This window comes from Tympanuchus pallidicinctus, unplaced genomic scaffold, assembly GCF_026119805.1.
Source record: "Tympanuchus pallidicinctus isolate F22 unplaced genomic scaffold, pur_lepc_1.0 scaffold6, whole genome shotgun sequence".
Taxonomy (NCBI): Eukaryota; Metazoa; Chordata; class Aves; order Galliformes; family Phasianidae; genus Tympanuchus; species Tympanuchus pallidicinctus.
Genome location: NW_026294780.1, coordinates 43,725,218 through 43,745,298, shown reverse-complemented (window position 1 = coordinate 43,745,298; position 20,081 = coordinate 43,725,218). Strand labels below are relative to the sequence as shown.

At 37.7% G+C, this 20,081-nt stretch overlaps 1 protein-coding gene across 15 annotated transcripts in view; it reads right to left on the bottom strand.

The window, feature by feature from the left end:
- Window positions 1-20,081, bottom strand: part of LRCH1 (leucine rich repeats and calponin homology domain containing 1) — a 119,125-nt gene that overhangs the window by 47,672 nt on the left and 51,372 nt on the right. For 12 of the 15 annotated variants that reach the window (XR_008201929.1, XM_052664540.1, XM_052664545.1 and 9 more), the window contains exons 2-8: window positions 16,995-17,139; window positions 13,965-14,091; window positions 9,441-9,546; window positions 8,785-8,921; window positions 6,353-6,480; window positions 2,566-2,671; window positions 1,241-1,346 (exon numbers count right to left, since the gene is read on the bottom strand). Coding sequence is in view for 14 of the 15 variants with exons in the window: in XM_052664540.1 (XP_052520500.1) it covers window positions 1,241-1,346; window positions 2,566-2,671; window positions 6,353-6,480; window positions 8,785-8,921; window positions 9,441-9,546; window positions 13,965-14,091; window positions 16,995-17,139 (855 nt within the window). In the remaining variant the exon portion in view is untranslated. The remainder of the gene's footprint in view (window positions 1-1,240; window positions 1,347-2,565; window positions 2,672-6,352; window positions 6,481-8,784; window positions 8,922-9,440; window positions 9,547-13,964; window positions 14,092-16,994; window positions 17,140-20,081) is intronic. The other 3 variants (XM_052664541.1, XM_052664542.1, XM_052664553.1) reach the window with 1 other exon arrangement.

Genomic DNA, 20,081 nt, shown 5'->3' with positions numbered 1-20,081 from the left:
CACAACAAGCACTGATTGCATCAGTTTTTAACTACATGAAACATGCCTTGCCAGTACTGGTACGAGAACACAGTTGGAAAGCTACAGAATTATTTCAGGACAGTCGTGTCTCAGTCACTGACTAGCAGTTTTTTATGCAACTTAGAAGTTATGATGTGCAACAAACATCCAAAACTCTCAGCAGAACTCAGTCACAATGATTCAGCCTTGCAAACAAGGCAAATCTACTGTTTAACTACACTGTTTCTAGGAATGTATACGCCTTTAATTCTCCTGCTTGAAACAGTTTGATCCCTTAAGCTCTCTGATGGGGTGATAAACATTGCAGGATGCAAGTCTTACTATATCAGTTGCATATTACTACATTCTGATGAGAATCTCAACTGAAATTCTTTTAATCCAGCATGAAGCATTCATGAAATGCTGATTTCTATTTACATGGTGTCCAGCTCACTGATATTATCCTGCAACTTATCATTAGTATGTGCAGATCATGAGGAATCACCTTTCATCAGTACGTAAGTAACATTAATGAAGGTGTAACTTCAATAAAATATAACTACACACACTGTCACTCCACTGTTATACACTGCTAATTCAGAATCTGAGCTGGTACTTGACAAAGTTATTAGACACTGAGATTACTGACTTGGAAACATGTTTTAAAATCACAGAATGATTTGAGTTGAAAGGGACCTTTAAGATCATCTAGTTCCAACCCCCTACTATAGGCAGGGACACCTCCCTCTAGACCAGATTGATTCTCACTTTTTTTCCCCTGATGAGAAACAGAATTTATTAACCCTTGAGACAAGGTGCAAGAAGTTCATTGAAACCATCACCAAAAATGACTATACTCAATTCAGTATAGTTTAAAACTGGTGTAAGTAAAGCCTTTTTCTGTTTTAAATGACTGCATAGGCATACTTGAAAGCCTCTTGGATAAGAAGGCATTTACTACGAAGAAATTAATTGTAAAAATTCTTATTGATTGATTATAATATCAGCAAGAAAAGCAACTTAAGGTATTTATCCAGAGCAAAATCAAACACTGAATATTCCAGTGAAAAACAGTGGTAACCACAATGGTTCTAAGTTAAAGTTCCTGTTTTTAGACAGAAGACTAGAAAAACTAATCAGTACTCGCTGTGCTGTGACATTTTCAGACTCCATTTACAGTCTTATACAGTTATCAACAGAAATTTCCTGTTTTTAACCTCCACAGTTTTGACATTCCAACCTTTTCTTGAGTTAGCATGGTGACCTGAATCTTCCTTTACAACGTGATCTTCTTCCACGATGTCTGACATTGGAACATTAAAGCTGATAGTATCTTCATCAGACGGCTAAGAAGTCAGAGAAACAACATTTTCACACTAAATCCAAGGTTGATTAAAATACGTGCTTCCACTAAACAGCTAACAACTTCAGGAAATGCAATAACAGCAGAATAGTTTCTAAGCCTCTTTGAATGGACTGCATGTTCGTACAGTTATGTAAAGGCTTTCCCAAATAATTGGCAACCACTGTGTTTATATGTGTTCCTGTATTTAACAGAGTATAACTGGATTCATTTTCTATTTGCTTTGGCAGTATTGCTAATTCAGTATCTAAGCTTGATTCTTTCCAAACAAGTGTCAAAAGCAACAGACTTTTCCTCAAAGAAAGAGAAAAATACATGAAAATTATTGCTTTTTTTTCTTTTTTTTCTTTTTTTAAAGTAGGAAGAAAACTATTCTTTTATACTCATTGAGTCAGACCACAAATTCTTTTAATTATACATTTCAGAAAGATTCTTACTGAAGTACAAGTTACTTACTTATTTATAATTATTATGAAGTCTAACTAACTGCTCATTTGAATACCTAAGAAAAGACTTCCCAGGAATTAGTGCTCTGTTCAGCTGAGTAGAGCCTCAGAAATAAATTCTAGGAAACGTGTAACTGTAGCTGTAACTGCTTAGTACAACATCACTCTCAGGAAGTCAATCTTTTTCTTTGCCCACTCACACAAAATAGCTCAAGAAAAATTCAGAAGGCTTATTTCCAGCACTCCCTAACTGCCAGAGAACGGAAAGACACAGCATAGATGCACATGAAGATGTGCAAAAATTCTGAAGCTCTTGCTCTCCAGAAAACTTCCATAACCACGACACCACAGAACATATCAGGACTGAGAATACAAACTCAAGTTAATCTCCCACATGAAAAATTCGGAAGAGGAAACTAGGAGCCAGACGTATAACATTTGTATAACATTTATTTGGTTGGAACGAGTAGACAGCATTCTGGTTTGGACTCCATTTTCTAGATTATCACCTAAAACTGGCTGAAAATTGTACTGAATTTTTTCTACTGGTGTTAGTAATTTGTGATTAAGTATCTCACTGCCATCTCCCAAAAAAATGGATACAAAACTGGAAAAAAATCCCAATCTTCTTTTATCTTTATTTTAAAGTTTTATAAGTGATAAATTCATGCCATGGACGTGGTTGCACAGTTTTCATAGCTAAAAATGTAGCTATACATATTAAGAAATAAGAGTGTGGAGAAAGGGGCAACTTACCTCTGTTGCTGACAAACGCTTATCACCGTTGTCACTACCAACACCTGAATCCGAGTCCTTTTTACTTGGGTAGAGGTCATCAATGCTAGATGTGAACAGAAAACAACTGAAAGGTATCACAGCATGTACAGTTAGAATTCTGTCCCATTTTCACTTCGAGAAAAATTCCAACAATTATCAATGTCAGTGAAGAAATCATAGAATCATAGAATCCTTTGAGTCGGAAGAGACCTCTGAAGGATGTCTAGTCCAATTCCCCTACAGTGAACAGGAACACCACCACTAGATCAGTTTGCCCAGGGCCTGATCTAGCCTCACCTTGAAAGTCTTCAGGGATGGGGCATCAACCACATCACTGGGCAACCTGTTCCGGTGCCTCACCACCCTCACTTTAACAGACTTTTTCCTTATGTTCAACCTAAATCTGCCCTCTTTAAGCTTGAAGCCATTTCCACTTGTTCTAACACCACAGACCCTGCTAAAGAGTCTGTCCCCTTCTTTACTGTAGCTCCCCTTTAGATACTGAAAGGCCGCACTCAGGTCACCTCAGAGCCTTCTCTTCTCCATGCTGAACAGCCCCAGCTCTCTCAGCCTGTCCTCATAAGAGAGGTGTTCCATCCCTTCAATCATTTTTGTGGCCCTCCTCTGGACACACTCCAATAGGTCCATGTCCCTCCTGTGCTGAGGACTCCACATTTGGATGCAGTACTCCAGGTGAGGTCTAACCAGTGCAGAGCAGAGGGGCAGGATCACCTCCCTCATCCTGCTTGGCCACACTGCTTTTGGATGCAGTCCAGGACACGATTGGCCTTCTAGGCTGTGAGAGCATATTGCTGTCTCACGTCCAGCTAACCATCTACCACTACCCCCAGGTCTTTTTCGGCAGGGCTGCACTCAATCCTTTCTTTCCCTGTTTTGTATTGGTAGCAGAGGACGCCTTGAGGCAGGTGCAAGATCTTGCAATTGGCTTTGTTGAACCTCATGAGATTCACCCGGGCTCACTGTTCAAAGCTCTCCATGTCCCTGTGGATGACATCTCATCCCTCTGGTGTATTGACTGCATCGCACAGCTTGGTGTCATCTGCAAACTTGCTGAGTGTGCACGTGGCCCCACTGTCAAAGTCACTGATGAAGACACTAAAGAGTATTGGTCCCAGCACTGACTCCTGCAGGACACTACTCATCACTGATCTCCATCCAGACATTCAGCAATTGACCGCCACTCTCTGGACTTGATCCACTGCAAGCAAGTTCTTTGTCCGTCAAACAGTCTACCCATCAAATCCACACATTCCCAATCTGGAGAGCTGAACGTTGTGGGGTGCCATTTCAAAGGCCTTACTGAAGTTGAGATAGATGATATCAAGGGCTCCAACCTTGTCCACTGATGCAGTGACACCATTGTAAAAAGCCTCTAGGTTGGTCAAACAGAATTTGCCCTCGGTGAAGACATGCTGGTTTTCTTGTATCACCTCCCTGCCTTTCATGTGCCTTAGCACAGCTTCCAGGAGGATCTACTCCATGATCTTTCCAGGCAGAGGTGAGACTGACAGGTCTGTAGTTCCCAGAGTCATCCTTTTTCCCTTCTTAAAAATGAATGTGATGCTGCCTTTTTTCCAGTCACCATCAGGGTCTTCACCTGATTGCCATAACTTTTCAAATATCATGGAGAGTGGCTCGGCAACTACATCAGCTAATTCCCTCAGGACTCTAGAATGCATTTCATCAGGACCCACAAACTAGCTTAGTATGGATACAAACTACACATCTGCAGTCTGCTGGTAGTAAAGTAGGATGATGGAATGGTTCATTAGCTTATGGATTAATGAAAACAACAGAACAATCCATCATAAAGGTCATTGCTTTTGTCTGTGCGCTGGACAAAAATATTTAGCTAATAGCCAAGTAGCACAGGATTCTGACTGAAGTAATTTAGCCATGTCACAGAAAACTACACTAGCTGAACTCAAACTGGAGTCAACTAATTTAAAAGTAACCATCAATCCATTAAAAACGAACTGTTAACTCCCTAGAGCTTGGAGTAATTATTAACATAGAAACCTCCTTTGGAGGCTTTAAAATAGATTTTGAAATTTAATATTTCCAGAAAATGACTATAATAATTGCAACTGCCATTTCTTCAGGATTTTTATTATTGCCCAATACGACCTCCGCTCATTTTAAAGTACACCAACAGATGAATACACTCATCAGTTAACTATTTTTTTTCCTTTACTTCCTTCTCATTTGCAATTCTGAATGTTGCAAACCTAAATTGAGATTAACACAGCGATTTTGAGAAGTACTTTAACGATCTTCACATGAAGAAGATATTTGATTCAGCTTAATCTCCGATTATCTGTTATTAGTAAACTCAAAAGATTGGAGACATTCAATGGCCATCTGGATGTAAGCCTCCAGCTGTTCTCGCTTGGGGCAGGGTAGGTGGGCAGACAGATATAGGGGGAAGGGTGATGTGTTAGATTATTTGAATCTAAGTATACTGTGATTTTTATCAGTACTATGGAAATCTTAACCAGGTTGTTTTTTTCCTTTTGAAGTGTGAAATAATTCTCTAAAGCAAAGGATCATATTTTCCAACTAAACAAAATATACACACATTCAAATCATTAACTGAATAAAATACATCATAAGAAAATTAAAGGTTAAACAGTAAGAATACATCCTCAAGCATCTATTTTAGCTTCAGTACTTTCTCTGTGACAGAACACTGAACTGCTAGTTATCAGCTGGTATCCTTTCTGTACTAGCCCTTTACCAGAATATTGACAGGGAGACTCTAAAACAGCTTTTTTTTTTATCCCTCAGAGTGCTAGCAACATCTCTGTTTGTATTTTCATCAACATTTTGTTTTTACTGGGCATCCCCATAATTTTTCCATGGTTGTTTAATATAAACTTCTCACACTGGCAAAGAAAGAGCTGGCTATGATTTGGTTTCCAATTAGCTTCAAAGATTCCCATAAAAAGGATCTCCCTCTCTTGGTCTAAGAAATTGAAGACACTGTCTTTCATTTTGCCAAATAAATTATTAATAAAATTTAATTTCACTTCAAAAGAATATCAACACCCACTCAATTCTCTTTGTTGGATGAATTAGATTAGATGTTAGGAGGAATTTATTTACCCAGAGGTGAGTGAGGCACTGGCACAGCTGCCCAGAGAAGCTGTGGGTGCCTCACCCCTGGAGGCATTCAAGGCCAGGTTGGATGGAGCTTTGGGCAACCCCATCTAGTGGGTGGTAACCATACCCACTGTGGAGGGGGTTGGAATTGGATGGCTAAGATCCCTTCTAACTCAAGACATTCTGTGATTCTATGAAGAAAAAACGCTTAACAGAATTACACAACTCTAATAACACATAAATCACAAAATGAAGCAAGAAGTGAATTTCTTTTTAGTATATTAATAGATTTACAGTGAAGATCCAACACCAGGTTATACTACCTTCTTAATTACTTTCAATATATTCCAGTAGTATACTAGCAGAAGGTTAAATTTAAGCAAAGGCTTACTTCCAAGCTCTTTCCTAACATGCTGCTGACATTAATCAGAATCAGTTGTTAAAAATACTTTATTTTATTCTAAATCCTTCTAAGGGTTTCATAAGAATAAAATAAAGCAAAAGAAAGTTCTGCTTGGAAAAGAGCTGTCTAAATGGAACCTAAACAATGAAAACCGTAGAAGCTAAGGATAAAACCATTTTTCACTTTGTTCCAAGATAATAAATATTACACGCAAAAAATAAGATTGATCTTTATTCATACCTTTCTTCCACAGGTTGTGGCAAATGTGGCTGTTCTATGGCATTAAGATACAGTGAGTCTGCTGTTTTAATCTGACAGGCCTGTACTGTCAGATATTTGAATATATGCACCTTCCCCTTTGTACAAATCTGTTAGGAAAAAAAGATGGGTTTATATGTAGAAAAAAGGAAACGTATTCCAAATTTCGCTTAGTGTAAAACTACTTGAAAACCAACTCATGAAGTCACAATAGAAATAACGTCAAGGAAAACAGGATTGTATTTTTAAAGAAACGATTAAGAACAACTTGAGTGCATCAGTGGATACTCTAAGAGAGAAAACAGCAAAAGAATGTATTATATTTTAGAAAATCCAAATTCTCTCATAAAGGATTATGATTAATAAAACATATTTAGGCCTATTGCCAACTGTAAACTAAGTCATTATTTTACAAAATTAGTCAGCAGTAACATTTAATTAACCAATACATCCTTTACACACTGTCATACTGGTTTCATGGTGTTCAAGCATCTTTATGATGCATTTCACTTGCCTTTACATTCTTTTCTTTGACTGCACTCTAACTCACATGCTTCCTGGGTGACAGGACGAGGGGAAATCACGTCAAGTTGCACAAGGGAAAGTTTAGGTTGGATATCAGGAAACAATTCTTTACAGAAAGGATTGTTAAGCACTGGAATGGGCTCACCAGGGAGGTGGTTGATTCACCATCCCTAGATGTGTTTGGATGTGGTGCTCAGGGACACGATTTAGTGGAGGGTTGTTAGAGTTAGGTTAGTATGATTAGGTTGTGGTTGGACTTGATCCTTAAGGTCTTTTCCAACCTGAGCAATTCTATGATTCCATGTTTTGAGCTTAGTAATTGCATCACCACGATTAGTTAAAGAAAGGAGCTTCTCTAATGTAATAAAAACTCTCAAATACTTCAACAGCTACTGATCTAAAACAAGTGTACTTGATAAAGTTTGAATCTAGGGTCCAGTAAGTCAACAAAGTTGTCCTTAAGCAGCAAACAGAAGTTCCATTTATGATCATTTCTCAGCATGGTCTACATTCATAACAGGATCTGAATTTCCTCTACTGTAAATTTATTGTCATACATAGAGTAAAAAAAAAAAAATTAGTCATGTAGATTATGTTCTAGGCTGTCAGAATATGTATATATTATGTATAGTAAATAAAAGCAAAAAACTTTCTAGAAATGGGCTTTTATTAACCCAGAACCACAAGTTGGAAGACCATGACCAGGGAAACAAAATCCCAGGCAGCTCTGAACACCTGCAGGATTTGCTGCTTCAGCTGGTCTTCAGGGCCCAACGAAATTTTTCTCCTTCAAGGACAAAGAGGCCACCCAGAGAGATCTTGATAAACTGGGCTGGGCAATCACTAACCACATGAAATTTAACAAGAGCAATTCTATATCTGGGACAAGACAGTCCTGGATATGTATAGAGAGCGGGAAACAAGAAGTTGGAGAGCAGTCCCACAGAAAGGGATCTTGAGGTTCTGGTTGTTGGAAACCAGAATCAGCAGTGTGCACTGGCAATCAAAAGAGCCAACCGAGTCATGGACTGCTAGGCAGGTGATGGAACGGACCACACCACTCTGCTCTCTGTCCGTGCAGCCTCACCTCAAGTCCTGTGCACAGTTTAGGGCACAAAAAAGAAGAACATAAAACTGTTTTAAAGTGTCCAAAGGAGGGCTATGAAGATGGTGAAGGGTTTAGAGAGGAAGACCTATGAGAAGCTGCTGAAATCCTATGGTTTGTTCAGCTTAGAGAAGAGGGACTGAAAAGAGGCCTCATGGAAGCCTACAACTTCCTCACTACAGAAAGGGAAAGGCAGGAGCTGATCTCTTCTCTCTGGTGACAGTAGCAGGACCCACAGAAAAGGCATGGAGCTGCATCAGAGGATGCTCATGCTGGATTATCAGGAAAACTTTCTTCACCAGAGGGTGGGCTGGGCATTGGAACAGGCTTCCCAGGGCAGAGGGTACAATCCCAATCTGCCAGAGTTCAAGTACTGACTGTAAATGCTCTCAGGTTTGAATTTTGGGTGGTCCTGCATGGAGACAGTAGTTAGACCTTGTGGATCCCTTCCAACCTGTGATACTCTATGATTCCATGATTTATCAAGGAAGTTTCCCAAAAACCTTCTTTTTTGAAATTATACACATATACATTAAGCTTCAGATGGAGATAGGAGCAACAAAATGAATAGGTAGCTAACAGTGGAAATCTTCCAAAACAGCATTGGTTCAAGTAGTGTACAGACACAGAGAATATAGGACACTTTGTCTTGTTTATATAGTCACAACTAATGTCTGTCATTACTCAAATTCAGATACCTGCAATTGCAGAAGCTGACATTTTATAGACTAAGTCATCATCCACCCAATATTAAGGCACAATTTAAATGACATATGTTACTTACTTGTGCTGGTGGAGATTGCAAAGGATTGTTCTCAAGCAGCAGTACTTGTAACTGTGCCATCTTTCTAAAACAAATGGGAATCACAAGCACCTTATTGCAGGAAAAGTCAAACTTCACCAAGGGAAGCTGTACTAGTTCTAAAAACAATAGAAAAGACAAAAGGTATTATAGCTGTAGTGATTTTTTGTAATTAAATAATTTTTCTAAATAAACTTTTTTATTTGTGTCATCAGAAAAGAAAAAGAAGGACTATTATTCCTCAGGTAATAAAATACAGGACATAATATCCTCTTTCCTCCCCTCCCCCCTCTTTCTAAGAAATACAAATTCTGACAGGAATGTTTTGTTTTTCTGTATAGAACAGAGGAAAAGAATGTTAATGAAACACAAGTGACAACAGATTTTAAAACACTTAGAAGCAGCTGACAGTTATCTGCATTCACAGGTAAGCATCTGCGCAGCTTAAGATACCTAGAATCATAAAGATAATTAATTGAAGTCTTCAATGCTATTGTTTCCAGACACACAGTGAACTCAAATAGAAAACATTTCAACAGCAGGTAGTTATTTTCTATTATTGCTTGCTCACACGATTAAAGACTTCCAAAATACCAAAAATCCTAATGCCTTTATTATAGATTTTTCAAAACTCATACCTTGGGGTAAAACTTCGAGGTAATTTCTTCTGACATTCAGTTCTTTTAAAGATTTCAGCAGGCCTATCTGTTGTGGCAAAGTTGTGATTTCATTGCAGCTGACATCCTACAGCAAAAGAAACAGAAATAATGAACTTTTGTCTGCAAAGTGAGAAATTGTAGCTAGTATGTTATTATCAGGGTAACATTTTATTGAACTGAAAACACACAACTATAAGCATCTTGCCTTCAGTGGGCAAAGTGAGACGTGAGAAAATATTTACATGTTATTCACAGCCCAGAGCAAATATTTATTCAGAAGTGAATTTTGAAAGTTAATTCTGTACAAACATTCAGAACAATTTGTTTAACACATTCTACCTCTTTGCTCACATATGTATTTCAGCAACATGATTATATAAACTAAAAACCTTTCGGATGATGTATAAAACTGTTACTGTGTGAATTTGAGTTTTAAAAAGATTCTTATAGAGAAAATACTAAAACAAAAGTTAAAAATAAATAGAAAACAGAAAAATGTCCAGAGAAGGCGTGTATTCAATCAAATAGAAGGCCACACTAAAATAGAGCAGGCCTTGCTTGTAATTACAAGGTATTTAACATATTACTGTAACAGCTCATTCTTACAAGCCTAGACAGGTTCTAAGCAGGTCTGATTTTGAGGTCTAAATTCAGCTGGTTTTAGAGTGCTCTAACCAGTGGTCATTTTAGCATTTCCAAAGGAATAACCACTGTAAAGTTGAGCTAAGCTTAAGGTGTTGAATGTTGCTAAGCAAGTGAATATTATTTTAAGGAAGCAACTCCTATACACCAGCATTACTGTGAAGTATGATATTTTTATGATACTATCGCTATTAAGTTATCACAAAAAACTGCCATTAATCGGTTCTAAAAAAATAAAAATCAACTTATTGGATTAAGTCAGTCTAAAGCAAGATAGTTATCACATATTAGCTATCACTTGTACTGCCAAACTGTCTAAACCCAGTATGGAATCAGAAGGGCATTGAAACCTGTGGCTAAATGCCAGGTAATCTGTCAGTTTCAGTCACGTTACTTTCTGAATAGAAAATAGAGAAAGCCCTGTATCTTATGAGAGCCAAGCGGGGTGTAATGCCAAATTTTCCCCAACAGATTAAGGGTAAAATCCTTATAAACCCCTTTCAGAGGGTTCATGGCCATTCTTGATTGTTTCAGATGATGGATTTGTACAGCACATGGGAGCTCTTCAACTACAGAATTCCTCAAAGTCAGTCAGACTTCCAAGTCATCTCCTTGAAGATGGCTGCTTCAATACTAGTGAAAAGCATTACATTAACTCTGTACCTTCGATTCTAAAAATTAGTTAATGCAAAACAACAGTAATAGCAAGATCTGATCTGGCAGTGTCATTCTTTTTATCAGATGTGTTTCTTCTCATCATCTCACTGTTGCCAAAATTTCCTTCCCTTGTCAAAACAGAGTCAGGGAATTTTAACTTTAAGACAAGGAAATTAAAAACACCAGTTAACGAGTGCTTCTTTTATCCAAACTGTGGTGCTGTTAATTGCAATGTCCCCAGATCATTTATTTTTAAAGCTTTACTGTCCTATTTTCAATTTACGAACTTTAAGTGAGTTTATTATTAGACACTCATCTTTAGAGCAAAAAATTGAAATTCAAAGTCACCTTGTGGTAGAGAAACTCTAGATCAAGTACACTTACATGCACATCAGAACAAGTAAGGGAAAAAGAGTTTTAAAGGAAGTGCAAAAGGAATGTCTGACAGTGCGGAGCCTCAAAGTATCCACTAAAAGACTGATCTCTTATGACAGCCATGTCAGTATTCACCAGAGCTCTGCAGACAGCTGTATCCTACTAATCTAACTTCAGATATATATTTTTTACTACTATGCATAACTAGAGAGACCTACTATGTTATTTCCAGTTATACTTACTATACTTTATGAGTATATATGTGACAGTGTTTACCTTAAACTTTCCAATTACTTTGGTTATATTGCTTTCATTATTGCCAAAGTCAAATGCCTGTGTCTTTCAAGCCAATTACATTTTTGGAGAAATGTGGCAACTAGCAGTTTGGAACTTCACTTGATGGGCATCCACAGACAGTTGAAATCAAGTCCAAACTACTATTCAGGTTACAGGGTTAATCTTTGCTGAAGGTCAGACTTCTTGCATTAACATCATTATGTCCTCATTGGTTATTTGCTAGCATGACAACATGGATAATTTCTCACAATTAGAGAAAAGTAAGGCTCCCTGAAATTTAACAACAACTTCTGTGGCACGCAGCTCAATGCCTTTAAGACAACTATCGGACTGCACAGAAGAACCCTACCCTACAATTTAAAAGAAAATGTAAAAATTATCATTACTTAATGTACCAGTCATTCAATGTCACAGCTACTAAATGCTTCTAAACATCAAAATGTAATAAAAAAAGAGAAGGAAGAAAACAATTATTTGGGAAGACCTGACTTAACCTGCAGCATGACTGCTGTTACCTTTCTAGAGTGACCACAGAAGTAAAACCTGTTTCAGAAGTTAGATTGAAAAAGAAAAACCATTTGCTATGTACATTCAGATTTATTGCAAGCAGCCCAGGAAAAGCTGTAAAACACTGAAAATCTGATGCTTGCCAAAGTGCTGGTAAACCAAGAACCGAATGCAGGCAGTTGGTGTCTGCCACCTCTCAGGACTGATCCCTTGGGCCAGGCCAGCATCAGCATTGTGTGTATGTCCCAAAACAAGAGCATGCCCTGCCAAGGAGCTGCCTGGTAGTGTCACCTGCATGTTATTCAGGCTGGCATTGCTCTCACACAGATGAACATTTCATGCAACAACAACTGCAGCATGATCTAATCTTTTTTTTCCCCTCTATTCGTTCTAGAATAACAACCACTTTATTATCTAAGCTGCATGATGGTAAATACAACTATCCAGATACAGCTCTCAATTCAGTGCTTCATCCCAGTCATTTCGAGCTCAATAATGCAACTTATTTCATTGGAAATGTTCAAAGTACTCATGGTAGAACCAACCTAAGTAATGAGGGCATCTGAACAGAGGTATGCCCAATCTACCAAGAATTATTACTCACTCCTTCAGTTTAACAGTTCTGTCCAGTCATTCTATCCCCTAAGTTAGGATGTGTTTAGTACTGCTCAGCCATAAATAAGACTGGACCTATAATTTCTTACTGAATCTACTTTAAGCACAATAGAAGCAATACTACAGCCTGACATGTTTTTGAAGGTAATTCAATCAAAACAATTTCAGTAACCTGATTAAATCCCTTAAGAAAAGTACTCCAAACTGCTAGATAAATTATTAATACTTCCTAAGAATCAGTAAACAGTAATAGAACAAAACTGGCAGTGTTTAACTTGGGTATAAAAGGTAACTTCTTCCCTCCCCAAACCAGATTCATTACAATAAACAGTATAAGCCTGATACAACAGTGTTGTACAGGAAAAAATGGAAGAAAGGAGAAAGCCCCATAGTTGTTGCTTCCCGTATGAGGACTCAGGACCAGCACTGGCTCCTAAAGCAAGGTTAGCTCAAAAGAATTCAGTGGAGAAACTATTATTATAAAAACGTCAATATGATAAGCAGGTACTTTCTGATAGCAACAAGATGCACAAGACAAGCCAATGGTGATATCAGCAGCTGGGAGAAAGTTCACATTTCATTGTTTTGCTCTGCATAAACTGGCAGTTCGTTTATGAGAAATTGTTTGTTTTCCAACTGAGAGGTCAAGGTGAACAGAAACAATCACAAGGCATTACACATGTGCCAGAGAGAGTTCAGGAAGCATACAACATAAAAAGATGTAGATAAAAGGAGGAGGAAAGGGAAGCACTCATATACATAATTTCATACACATAATTTTAGAAACCATATATAACTAAATAAATTTTAAGTTATGTCTCAAATAATTTCTGCACTTCCTGATTCTCATTTGTTTGACAATGTATTGTAGATGCAAAACTACTGCATGCAGAAATAGTAGTCATCCAGTCAGCTTTGAAAAACTGAGAGGAATATAGCCTGTAAATCTGTTTAGACAGATGTTTGAGCAAAGTTGCATGACAAAAATAGTGAAACAAAATGCAAACAGACTGCTAAGATCAGTTTCATTAGCAGAATGCAGCGTGGTAAGCAGACAGCACTGGGAGAAGGGAAGAAGAGAGGTGATATTGGATGACAGTACAGCTTTGCAGAACCTGATGCCAGAACCAGAAACACAGCAAAACAAGGTGCCAGAGCATGTATTCAGTACAACAGGTAAAGAAATTAAACATACAAGCTGAGTTTTGAATGAACAAAGGCAACAATGTTACTTAGAATAGTCCTGAAGAGCAAAAAAAGGGAATTACTGTTACTACTCAATACATTTCAGAAGTCAAATTATATTATATGGCATTATAGGAGGCATTTGTTCCAACATCTTTGCAAAGAGTATTTTATTGATTCTAGTTAGATACAAATAAAAACAAAATAGCAAAATTAGTAACATACCAGTTCCATTAACTGCTTTAGCTGACCTATCTCTTCTGGAAGGGAACCTAGCTTATTGTTGCTTGCAATTAAGACTTTCAGAGGAAGACCACACAGGCAAGCTGGCAAAGAAGAAAGTTGATTTCGACTGCAACAAAATAAAGAAAGAAAACAACCATTAAGAACACCAATGACATTCTACTGCACACTTGCATGAAGTTCTAGTTGTATGACTCCTACATTCTGATGGGTCAGACTTCTTGCAGATAACATGCAAGTTTTGGAATTGCAATCTTTAGGAAAACATTTCTAGATCATAAATACCTGCAATTACTGACTAAACAGTCAATGGAGAATCACCACTCTGGAAAAAAAAATATATATCACTTTAACAACAATTTAAAAGTGATTTTCATCTACAATAGCTGCTTCCCCTCCTAACGAACACCAGAAACTCAGTTGAGGCAGTACTTAGCAGGTATTTCAATATTTCTATGTTTTCTCTACAGTCTACTCTATATGGCTTTTGGTTAAACTGAAAATGAACAAAAAAGAATTCCAGATTAACTGGCTATTTTCCCAATTCCTTTTATAGTACATTCAGAGTTGAAGACCACTTTGCACTTGTTGCTATTCCTCCAACCTCACAGACATCCCAAACTTAGTGGTGAACATTTTTGTAAGGAATCAAAGTCTGGAGGAAAAAAAAATATACTCCTTTTAAATGCATCCTTTTTGCTCCTGATCTGCTTCCTGTTCACTGGTTAATGAATATAAGCCACAACATTATTCCTCTCTTAATTTGATAGAAGGCAGCCGGGCAACAATTCAATTTAGCATCAATTCATAAAAATTGCTATTACACATCACCGTATTCTGACTGTCTAACAAACATTTCACTCTATAGGGAACAACTTTATTTTTCATCTTGAAAAAGTGAAAACCACAGAACAAGAACAACGTACATTTTTGTATCTCACAAAGTTCATTGAAGTGTTAAAAGAGCAAGTAAAAACACCTATTTCCCAGCCCTGTAACCTATAGACAACATACTCCAAAATATTTTCCTTCATCATTTGAAAAAAACAAACAAAAAAAATAGGGCAGATTGCAACAATCTTACGCTACAAGACAGTTCTGTATTATGGTGCAAAAGAACTTCTTCATGGTAAAGGTGACAGAGCACTGGAATAAGTTGCCCAGAGAGGTTGTAGAGCCTCCTCCTATGGAGATATTCAAGAAATGTAGGGATGCCTACCTGTGTGACCTATTGTATGGTACCTGCTTTAGCAGGAGGGTCAGACTCTATGATTTCTTGAGGTCACTTCCAACCCTTGCATTTCTATGATTCTGTGACACTAAAAATGATTTGTTTTAACTGCATGGGAAAACATTTCAGATGATTACTCCCAGATGTTGATTAAGTCATACAACAAAAATAAGACTTTCATAGGGAGCATTTTCATCAGCGATGTTTTGGGACTCACAGGAGAGTATGAGGAACAGCATTCTTTAACAAGGAGAATATAGGACCTAATCTCTAAGAAAAAGTATTACTTGTCATGCCATATATTTCTTTATTCAAATTAGAGCCTAGCAAAACAAGATCAGCTCCAAATCACCCACAGGCTTTTCTGAACGCCAGTGAGACACCTCTGCCAAGCACATTGCTTAAAAACAATTTCCTTAAATAAAACTCGTATATAGTTTTGGTGCTTTTGTGGATACCACTCATCTCTTGGCATTACTTTCTAACTCGGTTTAACATCTGGGCTTTCCTGGTACGAGACACAAAAATATTCATTTTAGATTGGCTGCCTTTTTCTTGCCAGGAAGAAACATGGCTACAAAATCAATCTCTCTTCTACAGATTGCTTGCTGTGTTCAACTTGTATTGAGGAAGGTCATATCCAAGCAAAGATAAAATTATTTCAGGAGATTTTAAGCTGAGGGAAATATCTTTAATTAGTAAAACTTGTAAATTTTCCATTTGTTTAGAATGCCCAACCTTAATGTGATATCTGATAGCAACTTTTGAGTATTCTGGGTTTGCGATGACTCACATTCCATCACTACACTGAAATAATTCATTCTAACTCATAAATTTATGAAGATGTTCTATGCAAATTTGATTTCACCCCATCTTAATTTCTTTATGCAGATCTAACTGTAACACTACTTCAAATTTACAAGTCCTACTCTTGACGTGTGTGCATGTAGCAGGGTAGTATGTGTAGGGTAGTATGGTTAGGTCGTGGTTGGACAGAATGACCTTTAAGGTCTTTTCCAACCTGAGTGATTCTGTGATTCTACGTACTCAGGACACACTATTCTGTTTCAGTTTTTAAAACCAAAATTAGAATTCCATGGTACATGAACCTCATTCTTAAATCCCATATTATTATATCTTCATCATTACAGTTTCTACATATACTCAACTGCAAATACACCTCCATGCCTTGTCCCAGATGAAAAAGTGCTGACATATATCCTCTCAAAAGCAAAAAAAAAAAACAACATTCAGTTGCACTTTAACCAATAGACATTCTCAATATTGATTAGTATTCATGAACAGTTTTCCTGGAAAAGAGACAGAGGTGTCTAATTCTCTGTCACTTCTTCCTAAAAAAGGTAGCAATTACAAGTGTGTCATAAGAGGAGGATATCAGTGATAAAAATCACACTTTTCCTGTCCATCTCCCTTGAGGAAAGCATTGATCTTCTGTCCCTACAATAAGCACACCTAACTTCACAAAATTTATTATTAAGTGGGAATGAAAAGAATCCAACCATGCTGTTTCAATTAGCATTCTTAATTTGTTCAAAGAATAAGCAAAAGGATGCATGTTACTTAGTCCATCCTTAAATAACTAAGTTTTTCATTTTAGCCTTTACAATGTCTTCATATAGAGAGCTACAAGCAATGACTTTTTTTGCATTACAGTTTGCAATGAAAAGAAAAATGTAGTCAACTGTGCCAAGAACACAAAGTACAGACAAAAACTCCTGACACGTTTGCAATTAAACAGAAAACATAGTCGACAAACTTACCTCAAATTTAAGTAAGTTAGCATTCGTAAATTCACTATGGCATCTGGAATAATTTTAATACAGTTGTGGTATAGATTTAGTGTTTCCAGTGACACAAAATGGCACAACTCCGTAGGAATCTCTGTTAATCTGTTCTTTGATAGATCTGAAAAGAGAAAGAGAGAAAACACATTTTTTTAACCATCAGAAATACACATATTGAAAAACCATGCTTATTTATTAATATAAGGAAATAAATATAATCCTAAAGCCAGACAACAAATAAAGCCAATATTTTATTAAACAAAATAAAACTAGCCCTAACCTTTAGAACTTTGAAATGGAACACAGCGTATATAAAAGAGCAAACATTCAATTAAAATTTATTTGGTCTAATACAAGGTAATTATTTGCAGGATTCAATATGCTGAGAAAATGCTTGAAACCACAACCCAGTAAATACTGCACAGCTCAAATATTATGTCTCAAGACTGATGCACAAATTTGCAAGAACCACCATGTTCTATCATCAGAAACAACACAAAAGTCATTCATACAATCAGACTGATAACGCGATCTGGAGAATGATCATCTCTTTAAGTGGAAGGAACAGGAATATGCCTGAGCAAAGCAAACAAACAACTACAACAACAACAAAAGGTGTCTGATAGAAAGGATACAAGGAAAATGGATCTTGTTGATCCCCTCGTATCTTGCCACTAGCTCAAGCTTCCTCCCTGCTCCTTCAGTGCTTCTTCTGAAGATTACTTTCTTTAACTGCAAGAAGGTGAAGGATCCAAAGTTTAGCAGACACACCTCTAGAGCATCTCATCTTTTCAGGATCATAAAAATAATTTTGCTTTTGTGAACAAACTGGCAGAAGCTCAAAAATCTTCTTAATAATTTTGCCATGTTGGGCTCAGTTTGCTGTACAAAGGTACAGTTTCAGCTCAAAACTATTGCCACTAGGTAAGTCTTGCCACTTTTGGTGTTGTTCCTGTTTCCTGCAACACAAGCTGCAATTCATCACTCTTCATTGCCCCTGTCAGCCTCCACTTTGCTTCACTTCCATCAATAACCAGTCTCACTACTCCAAACTTGACCAAGATAACAGCAACGGCCAACAAGTGCATAAAGGGAGAGCGGTCCTGCTAACTCAAATGGTAAACGGATGAATTGAGCACCTCTGTCAAAATTATTCATCTGTAAGTTCCTGTACAACAGCAATGCTTGAAATGCTCTGCTTTGCCTTAGGAGACTTTGATGGTGGTTAGATGCAGCATTACCTCTGTTTCTACTTTCCTTCACTGCTGCAATCAAAGAGATAGGAAATCTGTGAATGCCATCCTTTCTTTAAAGTGGAAGAAAGGTCTTCAGTGATCCTCTGTTTCAGTGCTTAATCCTCTCGTGTTGTCCGTTTGCCATGTAGCATGGCATTCCAAAAAGAAACTGAACGCAGGTTCCCTACCCTGCTGCCATAATAGCTGATAATAAATACAGCTAACAACAGAAGACTGACATGCTATGACTAAGAATTGTGCAACAGATCTTCCTACTGTACAATCTGGTCTCAAAGAAAATCTTCCCCGTTTTTAAGCCACACTTTCTGTAGTGACATCCCCACACCATCGCTATCATTTCATCCAGAGCAGGGATGGAGCAGGATGGTTCTGAAGAGTAAACTGGAACTCAGCCCTAGGCTGAAGAGTACCTCCAGGAATCTGGGTGGTACGCGAGGAGTGGCCTCTCACCTTTGCTTTGATCCTCTGGAAGCAATACACACAGCTAAGACTGGGAACACAACAGTGTTACTTCTCTCTGTGCTACTAAAGCTGCAGCCTACCATCCAGGCCCCAGCTTCAATTCTGTTCTCATTTCCTTTCACATCAGATAAAATGATCTGTTGACACTACTTTTCCCTTATCCCAGAAAAAATCTTGGACTTACAAGAAATGGGAGAGTATCTAGATTGATCCCATTCCCCTGACAGACATTAAAGAGCACAGTATTATTATTTTTATTACAATTTTTACATTTTAATAATTGTTCTTAATGCTACCCTTTGTTCTCAAGGGCTTCAAGACTGTTAATGTGAAGAAGGACAAAACAAAATACCCACAGACGATAGCAAACAAAATCCTCCCTGTTATCCCTCAGGACACTAGGGTGTTGGACACAATGTGTATACAACAAAGGAATTCAATTAACTTACAACAAAGGAAGTCCATTATTTATTATTGTCAAGTTATCACAGGTTTTAGTTCATTTCAACAGTATTATATCTCCTGTTGCTTCCTAAACAATAATAAGAAAAGAATTATATTTGCTGAGTAAGGTGGAGAGGTTGTGGTCTCCTCTGGAGAGATGCAAAACCTGCCTGTGTGATTTCCTGTGGAACATACTGTAGGAAACATGGGGCTGGATTCTCTGATTTCCAGAGGTCATTTCCAAGCCCTACGACTCCGACTCTGTGAAAAGCTGTATGTTTTATTTATTACTCTTAATACTCGGTTAGCTTTATTCAATCAAAAGCGGAGCCTCTGTACATGATAAAGGTGAGAAGAAAGCCTGGCAGCTTCTAGGTGCCTTTAAAAATTCCAAGAAGAAAAGCACTTCTTTTCAATGCTGAAAAGTAAAGGAAACATTCTGCAAATAAACTCGATACTGTATCTCAGCATTAACATATGTATACATTTACACAAACTTCTGAAAGTTACATAATCAGTTTGATGTTACTTACACCAAGGTACTTCTGATTCTTTTGGATAGTAATAGGACAAGGGGGAATCATAGAATCATGAGGTTGGAAAGGACCTACAAGATCATCTGGTCCAACCATCCTCCCATCACCTCTGCTACCACAAGCACTAAACCAAATCTCGCAGCTCCTCATCCAGACGCCTCTTGTTCAAGAGGACGGGGACGAGGACGGCGCCTCCACCACCTCCCTGGGCAGCCATTGCAGTGCCTGACCACTCTGAGAGAAAAAGTTCTTCTTTATGTCTAAGAATGGTTTTAAGCTGAGACGGGAGATTTGGTTAGATATTAGAAGGAAGTTCTTCACACAGAAGGTGGTGATGCACTGGAACAGGTTGCCCAAGGAGGCTG